Here is an 18,809-nt window from a genome sequence, read left to right on the forward strand (position 1 = left end):
GTACTAGTCTGGGTCATATTTCTTGACTGCTTGTTCCATTACTGTTGGTGGTCACTCCTAAAAGGTAGAATCTATCCGCCCCTTCAATATCTTCATTGTCAATGCTAAGGCTTGAATTGTTATACCTGCTGTCATTATATTACATTATCTTCTTTATATTTAATTTTAGTCCCATTTTTTTCCTGTGCTCCTTGACTTTTATTACTAGAGCTTGCAAATCCTTTGCACTTTCGGCTATCCGGGCAGCGTCATCAGCAATCGCAAACCTCAGTCCTGCTAAAGGGACGAGAAAACGAAGCCCGGGGCACTTGTCTTTGGCCAACCCACGTGGAAGAGAAAATGACTCGAGCCAACATCCTCCGGCCATCAGGGGGCGCCACGTTCGTCGGCTTCGAAACAGGAAGCCTAACGCCAGGGGACTTTCTAGGCGTTGGTGGAAGAATCACTTTGGTGCATTGAGAAAGCTTGGGAGAGGAAGTGAGATGCCGGGCGTCGGGAATTTGGCAACGTTAAATGCGGGAACAGGGGCTCGCTTTCTCCGGTCAGACGGCGAGCTGGGTCTCAGCTCCTTTTGGGGTAGGAAAGAGAGGGAGCAAGCAAAAGCAGAACCTGAACCCCAAGGATCCTCCCCGCGTAAGTGGAAGGAGCACGCGAGAGGTCGTGCGCACCGAGATCATCTGGTGGTCGCCTTTTCCTCCCCGAATGTGTTTTTTTTTTTTCCGTTGTTGTTCTTTTGGTTTTTGGAGAGGTTGCGTTTGCACCACCCGCCGAGCTTAGTTTTAAATAACTTAAGGGGTGCGTGTGTGCGCATACTGAGCGTCTTGTGCAGACGCAGCTATTAGGCTGGCCCTGCCGCTTTGTGCAGGGGGACCCCGAGCTCATGGGTTTCTCGTGCTGTGCAAATGTGAGAAATTCATAGAAGTTATGACGGCGAGATCCCTTGCTAAGATCGGCCAGTGGGAAGCGGGAGGGAGAACCCGTGTCGTTCGTCGCGTGGGGCTCGCGTGCGGCACCGCTGGCGCTTTGCCTCGTGAGCCTCGCTGGCAGCGTGCGGCGCGATGCTCCTTATGCAAGACATGCGCGCGCTGCCTTCAGAGAGCCTTGTTCCCACGGAAGTGGGACATGTGGTTGTTACCCTAGGGTAATCGTATGCATGTGTGCGTGTGTGTGCGCGCGTGCCTTCGAGTCACTGTCGACTCTTGGTGAGTGCCTGGAGAAGTCCCTTGGCAAGATTTTTGGAAGTGGTTTGCCCTGGCCTCCTCCTCCTTCCTAGGGCAGAGAGAGAGGGGCTGGCCCAAGGTCCACCCGCTGGCTTTGTGCCTCAGGCGGGACTAGAACTCATGTTCTCCTGTACTCAAGCCTGGTGCCTTAACCACTACACCAAAGTGGCTCTCTGCATAGGCTTAGGCTATAGTTTTTTTGCTAAGTAAGGCAAGTTGATGTAAGGTTACATTATACTGGTGCCACTGGATAGGCTAATTACCATTTTACTGACTGCAGAATTTTGTTTATCTTTGGCACATAATTGGGGTGTCCCATCTCACTTTTAGTTATGAATGTGATTCATCCTTATATATTGTGTCAAAGCTGGAAGTTAAAAACCTCACTGGTGTTATCTTTTGAGATCCACCGATTCCAGGATTTATTCTTTAGGTACAGCTAACTTGGTTTTCCTTTGGGAAGATGAGAAGCAGGATGATGTAGGCAGTGATGAGAAATACACATGAGAAGGGACTATGTCATTCATAGGATGTCCTATGAATGCTGAGCTTCCATATTAAATTGTCATGAGTAATAGAGCTGATTCTAATTTCCATGAATTTGGCAATGACTAATTCTTTAGAACACAACCCCGCTCCCACATCCACACCCTGTTAATGCCTTACACTATATTTACAGCGGTGACTTACATAGGGTGAGGATCATAGAATCTGAAGTCTAACACCGCTGGAGCGCATCCATTTGCCAAAGACTGGTCTTTAGTGGAAATTTCTAGCTCTAGTCAGTAAGGTATGTCAGGAACTGGAACTGTACTTCCTGCCTTGGCTAAACTATAGTGCTTTAGCTTAATCTCACGAGAAGGATGATGGAACCAGTAGTAAGCGTGTAGATAAAAGAAAAAGAATAGTAACTGGATGGTAGAGTCTATGATCTTTGTGGAAGATTGCAGGTTCAGTCTCCAGCATGGATAATTGTGGAGGGTATTGGAACTGCTATGGGTTATTGCCATATTTTTGCTTTTGTCTAAGTCAGTGTGGACTTCAACTCCCAGAATTCCCTGGCTGGGGGATTCTGGGAGTTGAGGTCCACACATCTTAAAGTTCCCAAGGTTGAGAAACACTGGTCTAAGTACCAAACGCAGTTTTAATTCATGGACCAAATTTCAGTTGTGTGGAGAAGTTACAGTTTGCCAAAAAACTATGTGGTAACTCTCACTGCTAAGTGAGTTTGGATTTTCAAGACCCAAGTCAAGGAATATAAATTAGGGCTATGCAGGGCTTTGGATTTGAAGGCAGCAGTTTTTTTGGCACATAGGGGTGTGTATAACCTCTTTCAGTAACTCCTTATATTCAGCGAATGTTTTCCCAAATTTGTGCTACTGTTGCTGGAGAAGCCATGCCATTCCAAGAAAAGATGCAGCTGCTTTAAGAAGATACCAACAGATGCTATGTGAGCATCTCCATACCCTTTTCTTTCCTACTGTAAACCACTACACTGTATAAGATAAGGATGCTGTGATAGTGTGTTAATAATTTTCATCCACAGTTGAGCTGGGAGCAACATCTCTTTTCTAATTTATCCCAGCCCAGAGTGACCCACTGGATTTGAGGGAGAGAAATCTCTCTGACTGCCGGACAGCAGAAGATAACTTTTCCAATAGAGGCACCAGTCCCTTAAAACCTGAGCAGATGCTGTTACATGCTGAGGTGACAGTGGGACTGGTAGATGCAAAACCTATCTCCGACAATACCAACATGAAGAAAAGGAAAAGTTCTCTTTCTGGAATGGACGGCTGTGAGAACAGCTCCAGAAGCCCTGGGGAGCAAGTTAAGATGGTCGGCTGTGCGGAAGAGCAACACACCCAGTCTCCCCAAAGGATGGAAGAGGAAGAAATGACCTGCGAGCCCTTGAGAACCACCACTGTCTCTAGATTTCTTTCTGGGGCAGTCCTGAGTCCTAAGAAACGAAAGCTGGTCTTGCACATTGATTTGAACAATACCATCCTGGTCTCGGATTCAGTTACCAAGCAGGACCCCAGTGCTGCTTTAAACTATTACCTGAGTACTGTGACCTGGGGAAAACTTAGCCATACAGGTAAGACCATTTGGTACGTTGGATAGCTCACATCTCTGATTTTGGGCCTGGGATAGATAAAAAAAAATCGGTTATTACAATTATGAACCAAGAGTTTCAGTGCTGGATAACATTAGGCAAGAAAGAGCATGTATATCCTCTGTTCTTTTTCCTGTGAAAAATAAATTGTGTGGTAGGGGTGGAGGTGAAGATGATAGATGTCACAGAACATTATGGGGTCAAATAGTTTGTGGGGAAACAGAGAAGAAAAAATTTAGAATATTCTCCAGAATGCTGAAATTTTGCTCCTTGTTGGAAATTCTTTGCATAGTGCTTTCTTGACTTCAGGTTTTCCATATTCTGCTCACTATAAGCAATACATTTGGAATTCTTTCTCTGAAATCTCCAATTCTAATTAGCCCCATCAGTTAGGCTTTTCCCTATAATTGTATACTGTATGTTTAAGAGTAATAAATACACATCAGTCTTATTGAAAATATTCTGAGCTTGAAACAAGGCCATTTAAAGCTTGGAATGCTTCCAGCGAGGTCAAAATAACCCACTCCATCTATTTCAAGCTTGAATTGTTTTGAGTTCAGAATGTCCTGTACAGTTCTACGCCAAATGCATTTCGCTCTTTATCAAAAGCGATGATCATTTCTTCTGAAAGAAGAGTTTCTTTGCTTTTTAGGAGAAATGTTAAAAGCTGTAAGGCATCATAGAAAACTTGATTATTTTCACAAATAACACTCTGTTTTGCAGCATGTTGAGTTTTGCCTCTTCAGGATTTTTTAAGCCTAGAATTGAAAAGCTTTTTTTCTTCAAGCTCAAGCCATTTTCATGCTTGATTGTAATTTTCATGATTGTAATTGGTTTGATTGTTGTGAGCTGCCCAGAGTTGTTGAGAGTTGGATGGCATACAAGTATTATATTATTGGTGGTGGTGGTGGTGATCGCATAGTCAGCAAGATGTTTAGACTGGATTTGGCACTTTTATCCACTTATTGAGTCCTTCCCAAGGACCTGGATAGGCAGATGTTGTTGTTTGATGGGGTTAAAGGTATCATCACAGGATGTAAGTTGTCCCAAATAAAGCTGCCTTTTGCAATTGACTGATGGTCATTTTGTCAATGCTGATGGTCTTCAAGTGGTGCTCCAGATGTTTTGGGATTGCACCCAAGGTGCCTATTGGTACTATCTTTGTTTTCTTTTGCCACAGTCGTCCTACTTCTATTTGCAGGTCTTTGTATTTTGTGGTTTTCTCCAGTTCTTTCTCTTCTATTCTGCTGTCTCCAGGTATTGCAATGCCCACTATCCAGACTTTTTTGTCTTTCTTATCAACAGTTGTTAAGTTTGGGGTGTTGTGTGGCAGGTGCTTGTCTGTCTGAATTCTAAAGTCCCAGAGCACTTTAGCTTCTTCATTTTCTATTATTTTGTCTGTTTTGTGGTCCCACCAGTTCTTGCTTGCAGGCAAATGGTATTTCTTGCAGATATTCCAGTGCACCATTGTTGCTACTTTGCATGCTGTTGTTTGTAGTCAGTCTGTGCAATCTTGCAGCAGCTAATTAGGTAGTCCACTGTTTCTTCAGCTTCTTTGCAGAGGTGGCATTTGCTGTCTGTGCTGTCTTCTCAATTCTGGCGTTGTATGCATTTGTTCTTAAGGCTTGGTCTTGCACAGCCAGAATTAGCCCCTCTGTCTCTTTGTTCAACTTTTCTGCTCTTAGCCATTGCCAGGTCTTGTTATCTGCCTTGCCTGCTAGATTTTTTGTGTACTGGCAATGCAATACTTGCCTTGCCATGTCTTTTTTCTGTTCTTCATTTGGTCTTTCTTGTAGGCCAGTTTGGTCTCTTCAGTATTCAGTAAGCCTTCATGGTGTACTAGCTTCAGTGCATCTTCTTTTTCTTATTATAGCACACCTAGACAGGTTAAAGCTGCAGTTTTACCCATACCTACTTAGAAGCAAGCTTTTGAACTCAGTGAGGCTTGTAGCTCTGCAGAGAATTGCTTTGTGAAGGATTGTGTGTGTGAGGTTCACAGCTTCATTATTAGTTTGTCCCAGATGGTAACGTAATATGATACAGGTAGTCCCTAGTTTAAGAATGAGTTCTGTTCCCAAGGTCTGTCCTTAAGCTGAATTTGCATATAAGCCATATAAATAATGTATAATACTGTACAAGTAATATCGTGTAATGAACTCAAACCATTGTATATTTAACATGAATCATTGTGTATTTAACTTGAATTTTGCTACAGTAGGCTCCGTTTTTAACTATGGGTTGTCCTTAAACTGGGCGTTCTTAACATGGGGACTACTTGCAATAGTCAGCCTGTGGTACCTATTTTGAATCTGATTCTAATTTGGAAACCTGGGAGCTCAAACCTATGATGTTTACAGACCAAGAACTTGCCTGTACTGTACTGGTATTTTGCTTATGAAAAGTTCTGGAAAACATAAATGCCTTTTTCCCTCTTCATAGAGGATGAGCATTGCATCATAGAGAAGAGCATTGATGAAGTTTTCTTTTAATCTGATGGCAGCTTGAACAAGCAAGTTATTTGATATTCCAACATAGACAACCTCATGGTGCTTATTTCTTTAGGAGCTTCTCAAATGCCTGTTCCCAAATCCTCCCATTGATTTGGCAGTTATAGGGTTAAATCCTATGAATGGTGGGAGACTAATGAAACTGAGAATGTTTAGCCTGGGAAAAATGGGCGGATGGGAGGAGAATGTCCTAGCATCCTTCAGGATCTCCTGATTCCACAATGAAGGTCACATTGAAGAAGGCCAAGATCTGTTCTCTCCTTTCCATTATTCTATTGACCTAAGCTATAGAACGGCATATTTGTTTATGTATTAGATTTTAATTGACTGTTAGAAAAATCTTCCCAACAGTAAGTAGTAGAACTGATTATATAAAGAGGTAGTGGTTTTCCTATAGTGGCTTGTTCAAGTGGAGGTTCAGCAGCCATTTTTCTGGAAGGGTTTAATTTGAATTCCTGCACTGAGCAGGAAGTTGGACTTGCTGCCTTAAATTCTATGATGTATGGAAGAAAGAAAGTTATTATGGTAGCTTTGGTGGGCAAATCCATTTCAAATCTTTCCCTCTCAAGTTATTTTCTTTGCAGTCTCATGTATTCCTGGTCTTACAATCCTAGCCAGAAAGAATGGGCTACACACACATGGTCTGGAGTACTAACTGGTGAAAAAAGAGTTAAGCCCACCCTTTCTCTCCTCCACAATAGTCTCCAGTTCTTTTTTTTTTCTTGAAGAATTTGTCCTGTAGGAAAAGGGATATAATTCATGTGCCTGAGTTGTGAAGTAGGTAGAAAGCTCTCATGAAGGTCCATGAATGTAGAGGGGAGAACCATGGTTGCATTTAACTGATACTGAGAAAGTAAGCCATCATTCAGTATCTTAGAAATGGCTTGTCTCTCCAGCAACAGGAGCTGCTGCAACAAAGATGAGTTGCATGCGCATTTCTCCTCCTCACTGTTCTCTTGTACATTAATCTCTCTTGTTTGGATCTTAACACTATGTGGGATCACTATTTAGTATTAAAACATCCTGCCTTTGGATGACAGATTGGTTGAAAACAATTTAATTCTGCTTGACTATGAACAGTTGGTAGGCATTTGTTTGATTTTTTTAGTACAGTGTCTGGCACAATATTAGACACATTATTAACAGAGTCTAGTGGATGTTAAACACATTATAAATAAAGAGCTGCAGCAGAGTAAAAGAGAAGGAAGCAGGGTAGGAAAGAGAGTCTAGGGGACACCTGCTTGCTGAGTCCTGTTCCTGGACAGGTGATGGGTATCAGCAGACAGGAGTTTGAAAAGCATCGTAGCACATTGGGAGCAGTTTTGTGTTAACTGAGTGTTGTAAGGGAAGCAGTGGAACTGGTTAAGGAGCTTTAAATGATTGCGCCGGTGGCTGAATCATTGAAGGGGCATTCGGCTTCTTGTCAAGGAATAGACTCTGCCTTAAAGGAGCTTGACTTGCTGAGTTTCTGATTTGTCTTTTTAAAAGCTGAGTCAGGAAGCTACTCTGGGACTACCTGGGAGGCTGCTTAAAACAGAAGCATCACCTTGATAGGACCAATGACACGTGGGAGTAAAGCAGATGTACAGTGTAATATTTATTCCACTTTTAACCCACTGTCGGCTTGTAGGCTTGAATCCCTCCAGTTCTAATTTTCACAGTTTCCAAGTAAAGTAGGCTAGGTCAGTGTTGTTCAACCTTGGCAACTTTAAGATGTCTAGATTTCAGCTCCCAGAATTCCTCAGTCACATGCTGGCTGGGGAATTCTGGGAGTTGAAGTCCCCATATCTTAAAGTCGCTAGGGTTGAGAAACACTGGGCTAGGTGATGGCAATTGACTCAAGAGCCTTAGGACCTTCACTGCCGAGCGGGGGCTGATCTAAGCCGATGGTGTAATCAGGGGTGTGCAACTTTCATCCGCATGAAGCATTAAATCAGGCCCAGTGAATTAGTAGCTGCATTTCAAAAGTGAGCAGAGCCAGGACTGGGGTGGGTGAGTGGGGGTTGAGGAGAGTTTTAAGAAGCAAAATGGGTGCCTTAAGTCTTTGCACACATTTTGCTCCTTAATCATGCAACTGCCCCCTCCCCATGCACCAAAAGGCCAAAATCTGTTATCCCACTCTGGTGGGGGGGATCCTTTTGGAGTCACAAAACAAGGGTTAATTTGGCTGCATCCAGTCTCAACCTGCATTTTTACACCCTTGTTCAAATTATATTAAAAGTAAAATCAGTGTATACTTTTAATTTATACTTCTGGGATGTAGTTTGTATTTATATGTGTCATAGAAACTGTTACAGGTGGGAATGAAGAATTATACCTATTGGGGTAACAAAGGGTTAACAGTTGGTAGCTTCAGAATTAGAATCTGTCCACTGTTCAGTGGCTAAATTGGTTTATGTCATCCATGTGGGGTTGCTGTTTACAATAAGCTGCATGTTCAAATATGGAAGAAGCCTTGAAGTTCTCAGCCCATTTTATAATTGTCAGCAGCCATTCGTCTTTCTCTGGTTGAAGTACAGGAGTTTGAGGGACGGGAAGGACCATCACGATCCATTTCTGTTGTCCAGCTGAGAGTTCTCTGGTGATAAGAATGTAATTCAGAAGAACACAAAGGTTGATCAAGAGCAAAATTGTTTGTGGGAGATTGCTGCAGCATGCAAATATGTCATATAGGTAAATGGTTAAAGAAGGGGAGATTCACATTTGCACCAATGTTATAATGCAGTGTTTCTCAACCTTGACAACTTTAAGATGTGTGGACTTCAACTCCCAGAATTCCATAGCCAGCCATGCTGGCTAGGGAATTCTGGGAGTTGAAGTCCACACATCTTAAAGTTGCCAAGGTTGAGAAACACTGTCATAATGTAAATCAAGCAGGCAAGAAATAGTTGGTCTTAACAGTGGGGAACAAACCTATTTTGAAGGAGATCTTCCTCTGTTCCATTCCTTTCTCTTTTAGGTGAGTGGCAGTGGGTCAGTGAGTCCCCCTCTTTGCATCCTCCCTGCCAAGGTGCTGTGAGTTTCTATTCTCAGTATGGCCGCAACACCAAATTCACGGAGACACCCTTAGGGAGGCAGTTCCGGGACCTTCACAGGCACCACTTGAAGCTGCTAGAATGGCAGGGCCAGCCTCACCCTTGGCTCTCCATCAAAGGTGAGCAGACCAGGCACTACCACTTGGTGCTGCCTGCCTTCTTCTACCTCCTGGAGAGCTTGCATCGAGAAGGGAGGGAGTTTGCGGTCATCTTCCGAACCTTCGGCACAGACCTGCCTCAGGTCCTGCAGGCGGTGAGCTGCGCCCTGGAGGGGCAGCACCCCAGCTTCCCTGCCCTGGGAGGCATCTCGGTGAGTGGACGAAAAGCACATGGAGTCTCCCCTTTGCTTGACCCTGCTTGAGCGATGCTGGCTTTTTTGGCCTGCTCAGCAGATGTTTCAGCTTCCTTAGCTGAGATGCTCTAGAAGAGAGTGCAACTGTTGCTTGTTCTAAGAGGGTAGCATCTCCCTCTCTCCAATTCATTCTCTTTTTTTCAGTCTTCTCGAAATGGCTTGTTGCTTCGAGTTTGTTTGGTTTTTTTTAAATGGAGAGTGGCATAGAAATAATTTAATTGTTTCAATAGATGCATGATTGGGTTCTTTCTGCAAAGTAAGCTCCCAATAGGATTGAGAAGCTCTCTGCTGGGTTTCCTTTGTTTGAGATGATAGATCTGAAGCTATGCAAGGAGAAATCCTACCTCGCCCGCAGATAGATCCTTCCTTTTTTCTGGGAGTTGAACAGGAGAAATTAAATCCCACAGCATGATGAACAATGCTAGAGATGGGGTGCTCTGAAATCAGAAGCTATGAGGGCCTTCCATTATGTTGACTGATTGATTATGTCCCATCAGGTCAGTATTGACTCCATTATGTTAGAATGGCCAAAAGGCCACATTATCTGTTGCTGAGGGATCCTGTCCTGAAGGAAAGACGTCTGCTGTCTTCGGTGAATTTGTTTAGAAACACAGCTTTTGATTTTTCTACAAAAAGATTCTGGTCCGTAGGATTGCAGAGAAAGCCTCCGACATAAAGGTCATGGTTTGTTAAAACTTCAAGATGCAAAGAAGAACTTCTAGGAACTTCACCAGCTGGGGGATCATATATGTATGGATTGTAAAGTTTCTTGCTGCTTTCCTTGAGGCTTCGATGTCCAAGACATGGTTGACTTGCATGTATTTCTTCTCTTCATTTGCAAAAAGTGCTCTGAACTTTATAAGTCCATTTAAAAAAAGCAGATAATATATGCAATATTTTTCAAAGACCGCAGGGCACACAGATGTTATGTGGGGGCTAAGGATGGAATTATCAATCCTTTTTTCTAGTTGTTGGGGTTTTTTTTAATTGACTGATTATGTGCCCTTGAGGCAGTATTGACTCTTGGCAGCCAGATAGATAGACCTTCTTTAGGATGATCCATCCCCAACCTGGCCCTTCAGATCTTCCTATAGTGCACCCATGGCAGTTGTTATCAAGTTGATTTTTTAAAAAACTAAAATATGTGTTAACCTTGGTAATGTAGTCCTGTGGTTAAGAAGTGAAACCTGGACTGGGAGCATGCAGGTTCACGTCCCCCTTGACTATGTGGGTGATTTGGGGACTAGTCACTTTCTCTCAGCCCTGTCTCCTCACGGGGATGCAAATTTGTTTCTTTAGAAGATGTACCTAGCTGCCCAACTCGTGTAATTGCAACTCCAGGTGGCATACATCAAATAACACCCCCCCCCATTTTGCAAATAAAATAACCAAAACCAAAATTCATAAGCCAACACATGTTTTGTTTATTTTATTTTGGTCATAGACCAGCATAAAACTAGTAACATAACAGCCACTCTAAAATAGAAGTAAACATTTAAAAAATCGTGTCGATAGAATGAAATAAGGTAAAAATAAAATTATTAAAGTAACATTACAAAGTACAAGGATGCACATATTAAATAATGTATGGCTATATGTTGTGAGGATAACATAAGGGAGATCCCCATATGTACCACCTTTGAATATCAACAACATGATTTGAAGAGATGGTTCTTGAGGCAGGCAGGCAGGCAGGCAGGAGAAATAAAACAGCATGGAAGAACCCGGTATGCTGGTAGATGGAACAGTTAGTATCTTCCCCCTCCTTTTCTGTAGGATGAGCTCTTTTCCTGCATCAACAACCTTAGCCTTTGCCCGCTTAGAGAGATGATCTCTTTTCTGTTCCTTCTGATCCCTTTTCTTAAACTCCCCTCTACTTTGATCATCTCAGCCTGTTTGAGGCAGTCTAGGGTTGGTGCTTTGAATGATGTTTCTTCTGTCTCCCTCGTTATCCTTATGGCAGTTGCCTGTAGATCTGAGATCTGGAAGGATACGTTGCAGCAAGAAAAACGTGGTGTTGACTCATGGATCCGAGCAGCTCTCCAGCAACGATGGGTGCAGGAAAATGTATGCCTACTTCAGCTCCAGGGAAGGCCTCTGTGGTTTCCAGGATCATTTTGAATGGTGAGATATGTGTTTTCTTGCTCTGGGGTGGCTGACCTACTTTTATTTACAGTGATTGGCTTTTTAATAACAAATACAGATAGCCCTCGCTTACTGACTGCCTCTTTTATTGGCTATTTGAAGTTACAATGGTGCAAAAAAAACAGCTTTGCAACCAGTCCTCGCATTTACAACTGTCACAGAGTCCTGCAGTCACGTGATCACCATTTGCATGCTTGCCAACCAGCTTGTGACAAGCAGAGTTAATGGAGAACACAGAAGTAAAATCGTAAGTTATAGTGACATGTTGTTATGCCTAACAGCTGCGGTGATTTGCTTAACGATCGAATGGAAAGTGATGTTGTTAGTCCATCATGGTCACGTGTCTTTCAGCTTAGTGACCACAGTGTTTAGTGATGGTGTTGCCAATCCCAATTGTGGTTGCTAAGTGAGGACTACCTGTATGATCAGATTACAATCCAGTGAAACTTTTTAAATAGTCTTCTTGTATCACACTAAAAAAACCCACTTCTAATAGTGTATCTTTTCAATCTTGTGGAAGACATTGATATTAAAATGATTATCCTCTTATTTCCTAACTCCAATTCCCCATTTTTGCTGACATTGGTTTGCATCTTTCTTCCTTTGTAGTTACTGGATCTACCTCTGCTAAGATATCTGGAGTTATGAGTAGGGGATTTTATGCTGCTATATCCTGCTGAGTTTGGTCTAGGAAGTGGTCTTCCCAACCTGGTAGCCTCTGGATATTTTCCTTCTACTGACATTTTCTTTCTACTGACTATGCTAGTCTGCAGGGCGCTGAGCTGGGGAAATTTAGTTTAGAGCAGTGTTTCTCAACCTTGGCAACTTTAAGATGTGTGGACTTCAATTCCCAGAATTCTCCAGCCAGCATTCTAGGAGTTGAAGTCCACACATCTTAAAGTTGCCAAGGTTGAGAAACACTGGTTTAGAGAGCCTCTTTGTGAGTTAATCCTGCCCACTAGGTATATAACCCCTATTCAATCTCAAATCAAGCTATATCTCTTCAAGAGTAATTCACCTGCCTTTTGCTCCTTTATCATGTTGCCTAACTTATTTGTAGCTTTGATTTCTCATTTGGAAATGAGCTTTTGTGCTATCTGAGCCTAGCTTAGTAACAGTATGTAATGCACTATCTCTAGGACTTTCAGCATGGTATTTGTGAGCATCAATGTGTTCATTTCCAGTTTCCTTTGTGTCCACCAGGCCCCTTCTCAGGCCTAACTTTTAAAATATTTGTCTAGATTTAGAATTAATGAATAAATAAATATATGGGAAACTGGGATGTTGCAAAGTGCCAGCCTCAGTTACAATCCTGAATTCTAACAAGACCTCTCAGCCCCACACAGACGCTTTATGTATTCGTAGAAAATAATCATGTCGGATGACTGCAGTCCAACGCTTTGAAATTGTTCTTATCTGTTCAGACCAAAAGGCAACTGAAAGCTGGGGGTGCTGGCACCCCAGGGACTAGAAAGGGTGGCAAGGAGCAGCCTTGATTGTTTGCTTTCTAGTAAAGGGTGTCCGATGACTGGCCATGCCCATTGGGGGACCCATTTTGTGAGAGTACTCAATATGCTCTGAAAATGTCAAGGGTTGAATTGGTATCGTGCTCAGGGAACAATGACTGCAAAGTTGAAAGAGTTCTCGAAACTGAATCTTATGAGGAATAATTGCTCATGCTCTGTCTGGAGAAGAAAAAAATCATGTTTTGTTTCCAGGTTTCTGAAGGTCTGTCATACAAAATGTGAAATAGACTTATCTTCTGATACTTCAAAGGGCAGAAGCAATGGGTAGAAATGATAGGGAAGCAGATTTTAGCTGAACCTTTGAGGGAATTTTCTAAGATGTATTCAATAGAATGTACAGAATGTCTTCAAAGATTGTGGACTATATTTGCTAAGAGTATTTAAGCAAAGGCTGGATATCAGCGATCTTGCATCCCTTTGTAGACCCTACTTCAAGCAGCTCCTGCCCTGAACTGGGTGGACTTCCTAGGTTCCTTTGGAACCAGCCTGAGACTTCAGCTGATGCTGCTACTCCATGTTTCGGTAGCACGTAGGGTTCTCTTTTCTTGTGTGCTCTTTCCGTGAATTAGCGGGGCACAAACAACTCTGATTAGATGCACTGAGGTGTGCAGGCAAGGCTATGCATATTTCATGTATTTGCTTTCATCTCCCAAATGCGGAGTTGTTTTTTTCCCCCCAATCATATAGTATCCTGATACTTTCATTTGTTTCTGAAAACAAAAGTCCTGTTCCTTAGTCCTTATTATTTTACACAGAAACTTGGGAATTTGTCCTCATTCTTGCAGAAGGGTTCAGAAACCAGAGGGTCAGTTCCAGTGGCCAAAATTTAGACTGCATGTGCTCAGCACAACATTTCATTTTGTCCATCTTTACTGGCTGTTAACTTCCTGTCCCCTCAGTCTACTGGGCCTTATTTTCCTGTTTTTTTTTTTTTTTTTTGGTAAGTAATAAAGAGATGATAATCAAATTCCTTTGAAACCCTGAATCTTGGAAACAGAATAAATTGAAGACAGGTGCCGATACTTTAATTAAAGAGGGACCGATCCTTAGGATCCTGTATGCCTTAATTCCTTGCCTCCCCTCCTTGCTGCTATTCCTTGCTCTTTTTCTCTTGAACTAGCAGGAGCAAAATAAATGTGTCCCGCAGCTGATTGCCAGAGGTTGTGTGTCTTTCTGTGCTGCAGGTGGGCAAAGAAGAATTACTCCAGCCAAGGTGGAAAGCCCATTTGGATTGATCCTCAGGACCCAAGAGTCCAGCATATCTGCATAGATGACAATATTCGACTGACTGATTCCGACACCATTGTCCATCCCCAGGTATTGTCAGGGAGAAGCATTGCTCCGATCCTTTTTTAATATAAGATTCTTTTGTGGGTAACCCACGTGTTATAATTCTGCAGTCCTCTTGACAATCCTAGCAAATCAGCTACAGAGACTATACCCATGAGGCTTCGTGCACTGAGTGGAGACTCGCAGCTGCGATTCCTCCGTCCAAACCCGCTTATTCTGTCCTGAAGCAGAAAAGCACGTCACCTTGGCTACCTTTGGAGCACCTCTGCCTCGCTCACAAGGAGAGCATTGTTCCCCTTCTAGTCTGTCCCAAAGGTGACGGGGATTGGTAGGTGAGCCACCTGTCATAACCACAGGTGATTAGCAGAGAACGGTTGGCTGGCACGGAACAGCAGGTGCTTCATGCCTGTCCTTGCCGTGCTGCTCTTTCTGTCCTCAGTGTGAGTCATTCCCATTCCCCCCCACCCCCCTCCCGAGCCCAGCAACCTGCTTCTTAGCAGCCCAAAGCGCATTCACAGTACTGTGTGCTTAAAGGGCAGCTTTCATGCTGGAGCATGGGAGTTGGGAGAGCCAGGGAAAAAGACTGGCCATCGTGGCAGCTCTTTATATTAGCCTAAAAGCTTTTGCTTAGGGAAGGGGACAGCTGGGAGAGGGCGCATGCTGGCTGAACTAGGGGAGGGAGGAAAAGCTGGGCAGGGAAGGTTAATTGGCTCTTGTTGGATTCCAGCCACCACAATGGTTCCTTGAGGCTCGGTGCCACTCATAATATAGGAAATACGGCGAGTGGTGTTTGGAGGCTGAGACTGTTTCGTTTCCTGACCATGGTCCTTCAAGCTGATCAGTAATGCTCAGGTCTTGGTGGAGGAGGCAAAGAGCCCTGTCTGGAGCTTTTTATCCTGCCACGGCCTACAGAATGGCCTGAGTCTCTTTAGCAGAACTGGGGGAGGGGGGTTGTTATTCATCCTTTCCCAGCCAGTCAGCTTCAGATCAAATTATATTTAGAAAGCAAGGGGGCAGAGATGACTCCTGGTGATCCCATGCCCTCTTTTTTCTTCCTGCTGACTCCAGGTCAGATCTTGTGGTTTCAGAGGCCAGGAAGATTTTGCCTTGATCTCTCTGATCAGACCTGGCAACTTCCCCTGAACTCCCAAGCTCAGCTCTTCCCTCTTAGCAGGTGGATCTGGGTACACTCCAAAGTGCTGTCCTTTAGCTGTAATTCAGCTCGTGAGTTTCAAAGCTGCCTTGAGAGCACGTAGTTCCTTAGATTCAAGGCAGGAGGGGAATGCCATGTGTTTTGGTGCTGCAGAAAGGAAGAGTTTTGCCCGTGCATTTTCTCTGCGGAGCCCTCTGAATAAGGCAATTGAAGGCTACTTCTCAGCCTAGAAGTGGACAGAGAGAACAATATTGTTGCTTGTATGATCCTTGAAGTCACATGCCAGTTGGGGCAGTGAGGACAGGACCATGCCATAAATGGAGAATTTGGACCAGTTCCCCTAAGTGCCTCTTCTTCAACAAGGAACCTTTGCAATGGGATTTTCTAACTAGAGAAAATGACTGGGAAGAAGAAATCTCAACTCCTCCAACATCTTCTGTTGCCAGGCATTGCAGTATCAGCCCTACATAGTCACTCCCCAGAATAGTCTGGTCTCCCAAAACTTCAACCACTCAGGCTGGAATGCTTCCCTTTCTGACTCCATGCCCACTGAAAGAAATGGTCTGTGGGAACTCCATTCCCTCAGCAGTCCCTTGCTGTCAAGAGAGGTTAGATACTGATACCCTGCATGCAAGCCCTCGTTTTTGCAACCCTCAGAGGCCCCAGTGCCATTGAGAATTCTGGTATGATTGTTCACAGTTCTTATATACATGAAAGAATGATCCCCCACCACCAAACCAAGTTGAAAGTTTCAGTCCTATCTTCTCCAGTGATGTCCCCACCATACAGCCCGTGTCCCTTTGAGGCAGTGTTTCTCAACCTTGGCCACTTGAAGATGGGTGCACTTCAACTTCCCTTTCTGACTCCATGCCCACTGAAAGAAATGGTCTGTGGGAACTCCATGCTGGCTGGGGAGTTCTGGGAGTTCAAGTCCACCCATCTTCAAGTGGCCAAGGTTGAGAAACACTGCTTTGAGCATAACAACAACAATGATGTTGCCTGCATCCGTAGCTTGAGTGGTTAGTCACTCTGGTTAGTTGCTGAAAAGGAAGTTGTGGAGGCACAAGCCATCTGGAAAGCAAGTGCTCTAGCTTGGCTAGAAGGATGTGGCCTGTCAAGTTCTAAAGAGGGAAGCCTCCAAGTGGGCTTGATTTAGTGTCTCTTTCAACAAATCAAGCAGTATTGCAAAAGGGATGGTGGGTTGGCTTGTTTGCCCTGTCCACCGGGGCCCCTCTGCTTTGTGTGTGGAAGGATTCCGACCTCTCTGAAGAACCTGTCTTTTCTTGGCCCAACAGATCTTCTTAGGGCAAGGAAGTGACTGTCCCCAGACAACTCCTACTTCGGAGCTCTATGACATCTGCCTAGTTCAAACAGACCTTCTGGAGGCCATTGCTGATGTGAACTATTTCTGCCACTGCATAAGACGCTGTGAAGAGAATTATGAAAGCTACTTGTCCAGAGCTGGGGCCTGCACCTAGTGGGGCTGGCTGAGTGGTCCCAAGCCCCTTTGTGGAACTTGCAAAGGGAGAAAAGAACTTGAAGCTCCCAGCTGGCTGTGGCTTGTATGCATACCCAATGAAGTCAGTGTTCTTGTTTTAACTTCCTGGTGAGGGCTCCATGCTGGAAGCTCCTTGACAAGGAAGCACGCTGCCTGTTTTCTCTGTTGCTGCCTGAATCAGAGCACCTAAACAGAGGGGATTGTCTTTTATTTATAATATTTATTCAGCACTTAGTGGGGAGAGTTTCTTGCCCTACAGATGAGTGAGCTCCAAGAAGCGTGTAACTGCACTGGGCTCAGCCATAATGCAGAGGAAAAATGACTGTTCTGTTACCCAGCCTTTCCTTGCAAACATTAAAATCATCTCCAACTGTTCTTGTTGGTGCCCTGGCTGTGATGGCTTCTGACCCTGAAATATACAGCCTGTGCTAAGTAAGCCCTTGTGGGATAGGCTGTAGAGATTTAACATTTGCTTCTAGGGCAGCCAGACAGGGAGTTCAAGAAGCCACAGATTTTTGTGATTTTATTCAGTTTTCCATCGCATCACTTCCAAGATTATCAATGACCCTGCTGGATTCCCAGTATTTGATCTAACTGGGTTTTGCTCTCTGTCAGCATTGATCTGCACGCAGAAAGAATCCAGCTGTTCAGAAAGAAATGGAGGCTAATTTTACTGGCTGGAGAAAAGTGACCCAGGTTTTGCTTTGTAACCAGCCCCTTCCTGTTCCCTACTATATGGGAAAAAGGCCTTTTTTCCCTTAAAAGCAGCCCCCCACCCCCGTTTCTTCTGCCAATTCACTCTGTTGTCACTATGTGGAGAATACTTTTGCTCACAGGATCCTTCTCCCCAAAGCAGGAGGGCAGGATTTGGTTTGTTGTTTTGGATATGAGCCCAGAGTTTTAGGTGTTGCTTGAAAAAATAGCTTTAACTCCCCAGCAGTGGGAGTTAGAGGGAGTCTTTTGCTGGAGCTCAGCAAAAAGCAAGCTGTTTTTTGCAAGTCAGTTCTTGTTGTCTGTTCCTGGCCTTTTAAGTGGTACTTCGTTCTTGGAGATCACCTGGTCCAATCTAGCAGAAAGAAGGAAGACACTGAATTATGTTGTAATTTTTAAAAATCAGAAATTTTTGCAGCATCTGTAGCTCAATTTTCTATTGTCCTGCTGACAAAGTAAAATAATCTCATAGATTTGCATAGACCATGTAACCTGCACGGCAGATCCACTTTTATTGTGGAGTGTAATTTCTCTTGTCCCTTTAATTCCAGGTAGTTAGAAAGCTTTTCATGGAGAATATCTATCTATCTGGTCGCTAAGGGTCAACAAGGACTTGATGGCACATAATCAAAATCATCATCAAATCAGAAAGCTTTAGGGCAGTGTTGTCCAAACTTGGCCACTTTAAGATGAGTGGACTTCAACTCCCAGAATTCCCCAGCCAGCCATGGGAATTCTGGGAGTTGAAGTCCACTCATCTTAAAGTGGCCAAGTTTGCACAACACTGCTTTAGGGTGATAAGAGTATCTTAGATATACTACTAAAATTAATCCCATGGGCATAAAATCCTAGTTGACTCACATTTACCTCTACAAGAACATTGCATCTTTCCAAAAGGTTAAATATAAAGAAAGATAGTTTTAAGCATCAGCTATTATTCATTTTAGCAAAGTAGACCCTCTGTGTTCATAACTGTATATTTCTGAATACCAGATACTGGAGTAAGTACAGCATAAGAAGGCTGTTGCTTTCCTGTTCTATTTGTGTATTTCTAAAAAAAAAAAATGTCTCCAGCCATAGCTGGATGCAGAATTAAATGGATCCATGGCTTGATATGTGAGGCTGAGGGGATATAAGTTGCTCTCTGTTCCAGGGTCTCAGGAGCAGCTATTAAATTCATTTCAGTACATTTTTTCTGTTCACATCTAGTCCATGGAGAGCACAGTCAAGAAATTGAGAATGAGGCAGAGGTAGGAGAC

The 18,809-nt window shown here is 43.6% G+C and overlaps 1 protein-coding gene across 2 annotated transcripts; it reads left to right on the forward strand.

Annotated features, from left to right (window-relative positions):
• The first annotated feature begins 451 nt into the window (after window positions 1-451).
• On the forward strand, window positions 452-18,263 carry LOC103050587 (uncharacterized). 2 transcript variants are annotated; one of them, XM_015889939.3, is made up of 6 exons: window positions 452-633; window positions 2,806-3,315; window positions 8,800-9,185; window positions 11,191-11,351; window positions 14,083-14,215; window positions 16,637-18,263. In XM_015889939.3, exons 1-6 carry the CDS (start codon window positions 483-485, stop codon window positions 16,817-16,819), a joined length of 1,524 nt encoding a protein of 507 aa, XP_015745425.1. In that variant the 5' UTR covers window positions 452-482; the 3' UTR covers window positions 16,820-18,263. The 2 variants fall into 2 exon arrangements, with proteins under 2 accessions (XP_015745425.1, XP_087990617.1); XM_088134491.1 differs by lacking the exon at window positions 452-633 and adding an exon at window positions 667-2,670.
• Window positions 18,264-18,809: the final 546 nt, after the last annotated feature.

Source organism: Python bivittatus, unplaced genomic scaffold (genome assembly GCF_059951505.1).
Source record: "Python bivittatus isolate LINGU-HERP-01145 unplaced genomic scaffold, Pbiv_v1 ctg000080_np1212, whole genome shotgun sequence".
In the NCBI taxonomy this organism is placed as follows: domain Eukaryota; kingdom Metazoa; phylum Chordata; class Lepidosauria; order Squamata; family Pythonidae; genus Python; species Python bivittatus.

Coding starts and splice junctions, on each gene's coding strand:
- LOC103050587 (XM_015889939.3), top strand. CDS start 483: ATGCCGGGCGTCGGGAATTTGGCAACGTTAAATGCGGGAACAGGGGCT. Junction 634..2,805: donor ACCCCAAGGATCCTCCCCGC/GTAAGTGGAAGG, acceptor AATTTATCCCAG/CCCAGAGTGACCCACTGGAT. Junction 9,186..11,190: donor CTGCCCTGGGAGGCATCTCG/GTGAGTGGACGA, acceptor TCCTTATGGCAG/TTGCCTGTAGATCTGAGATC.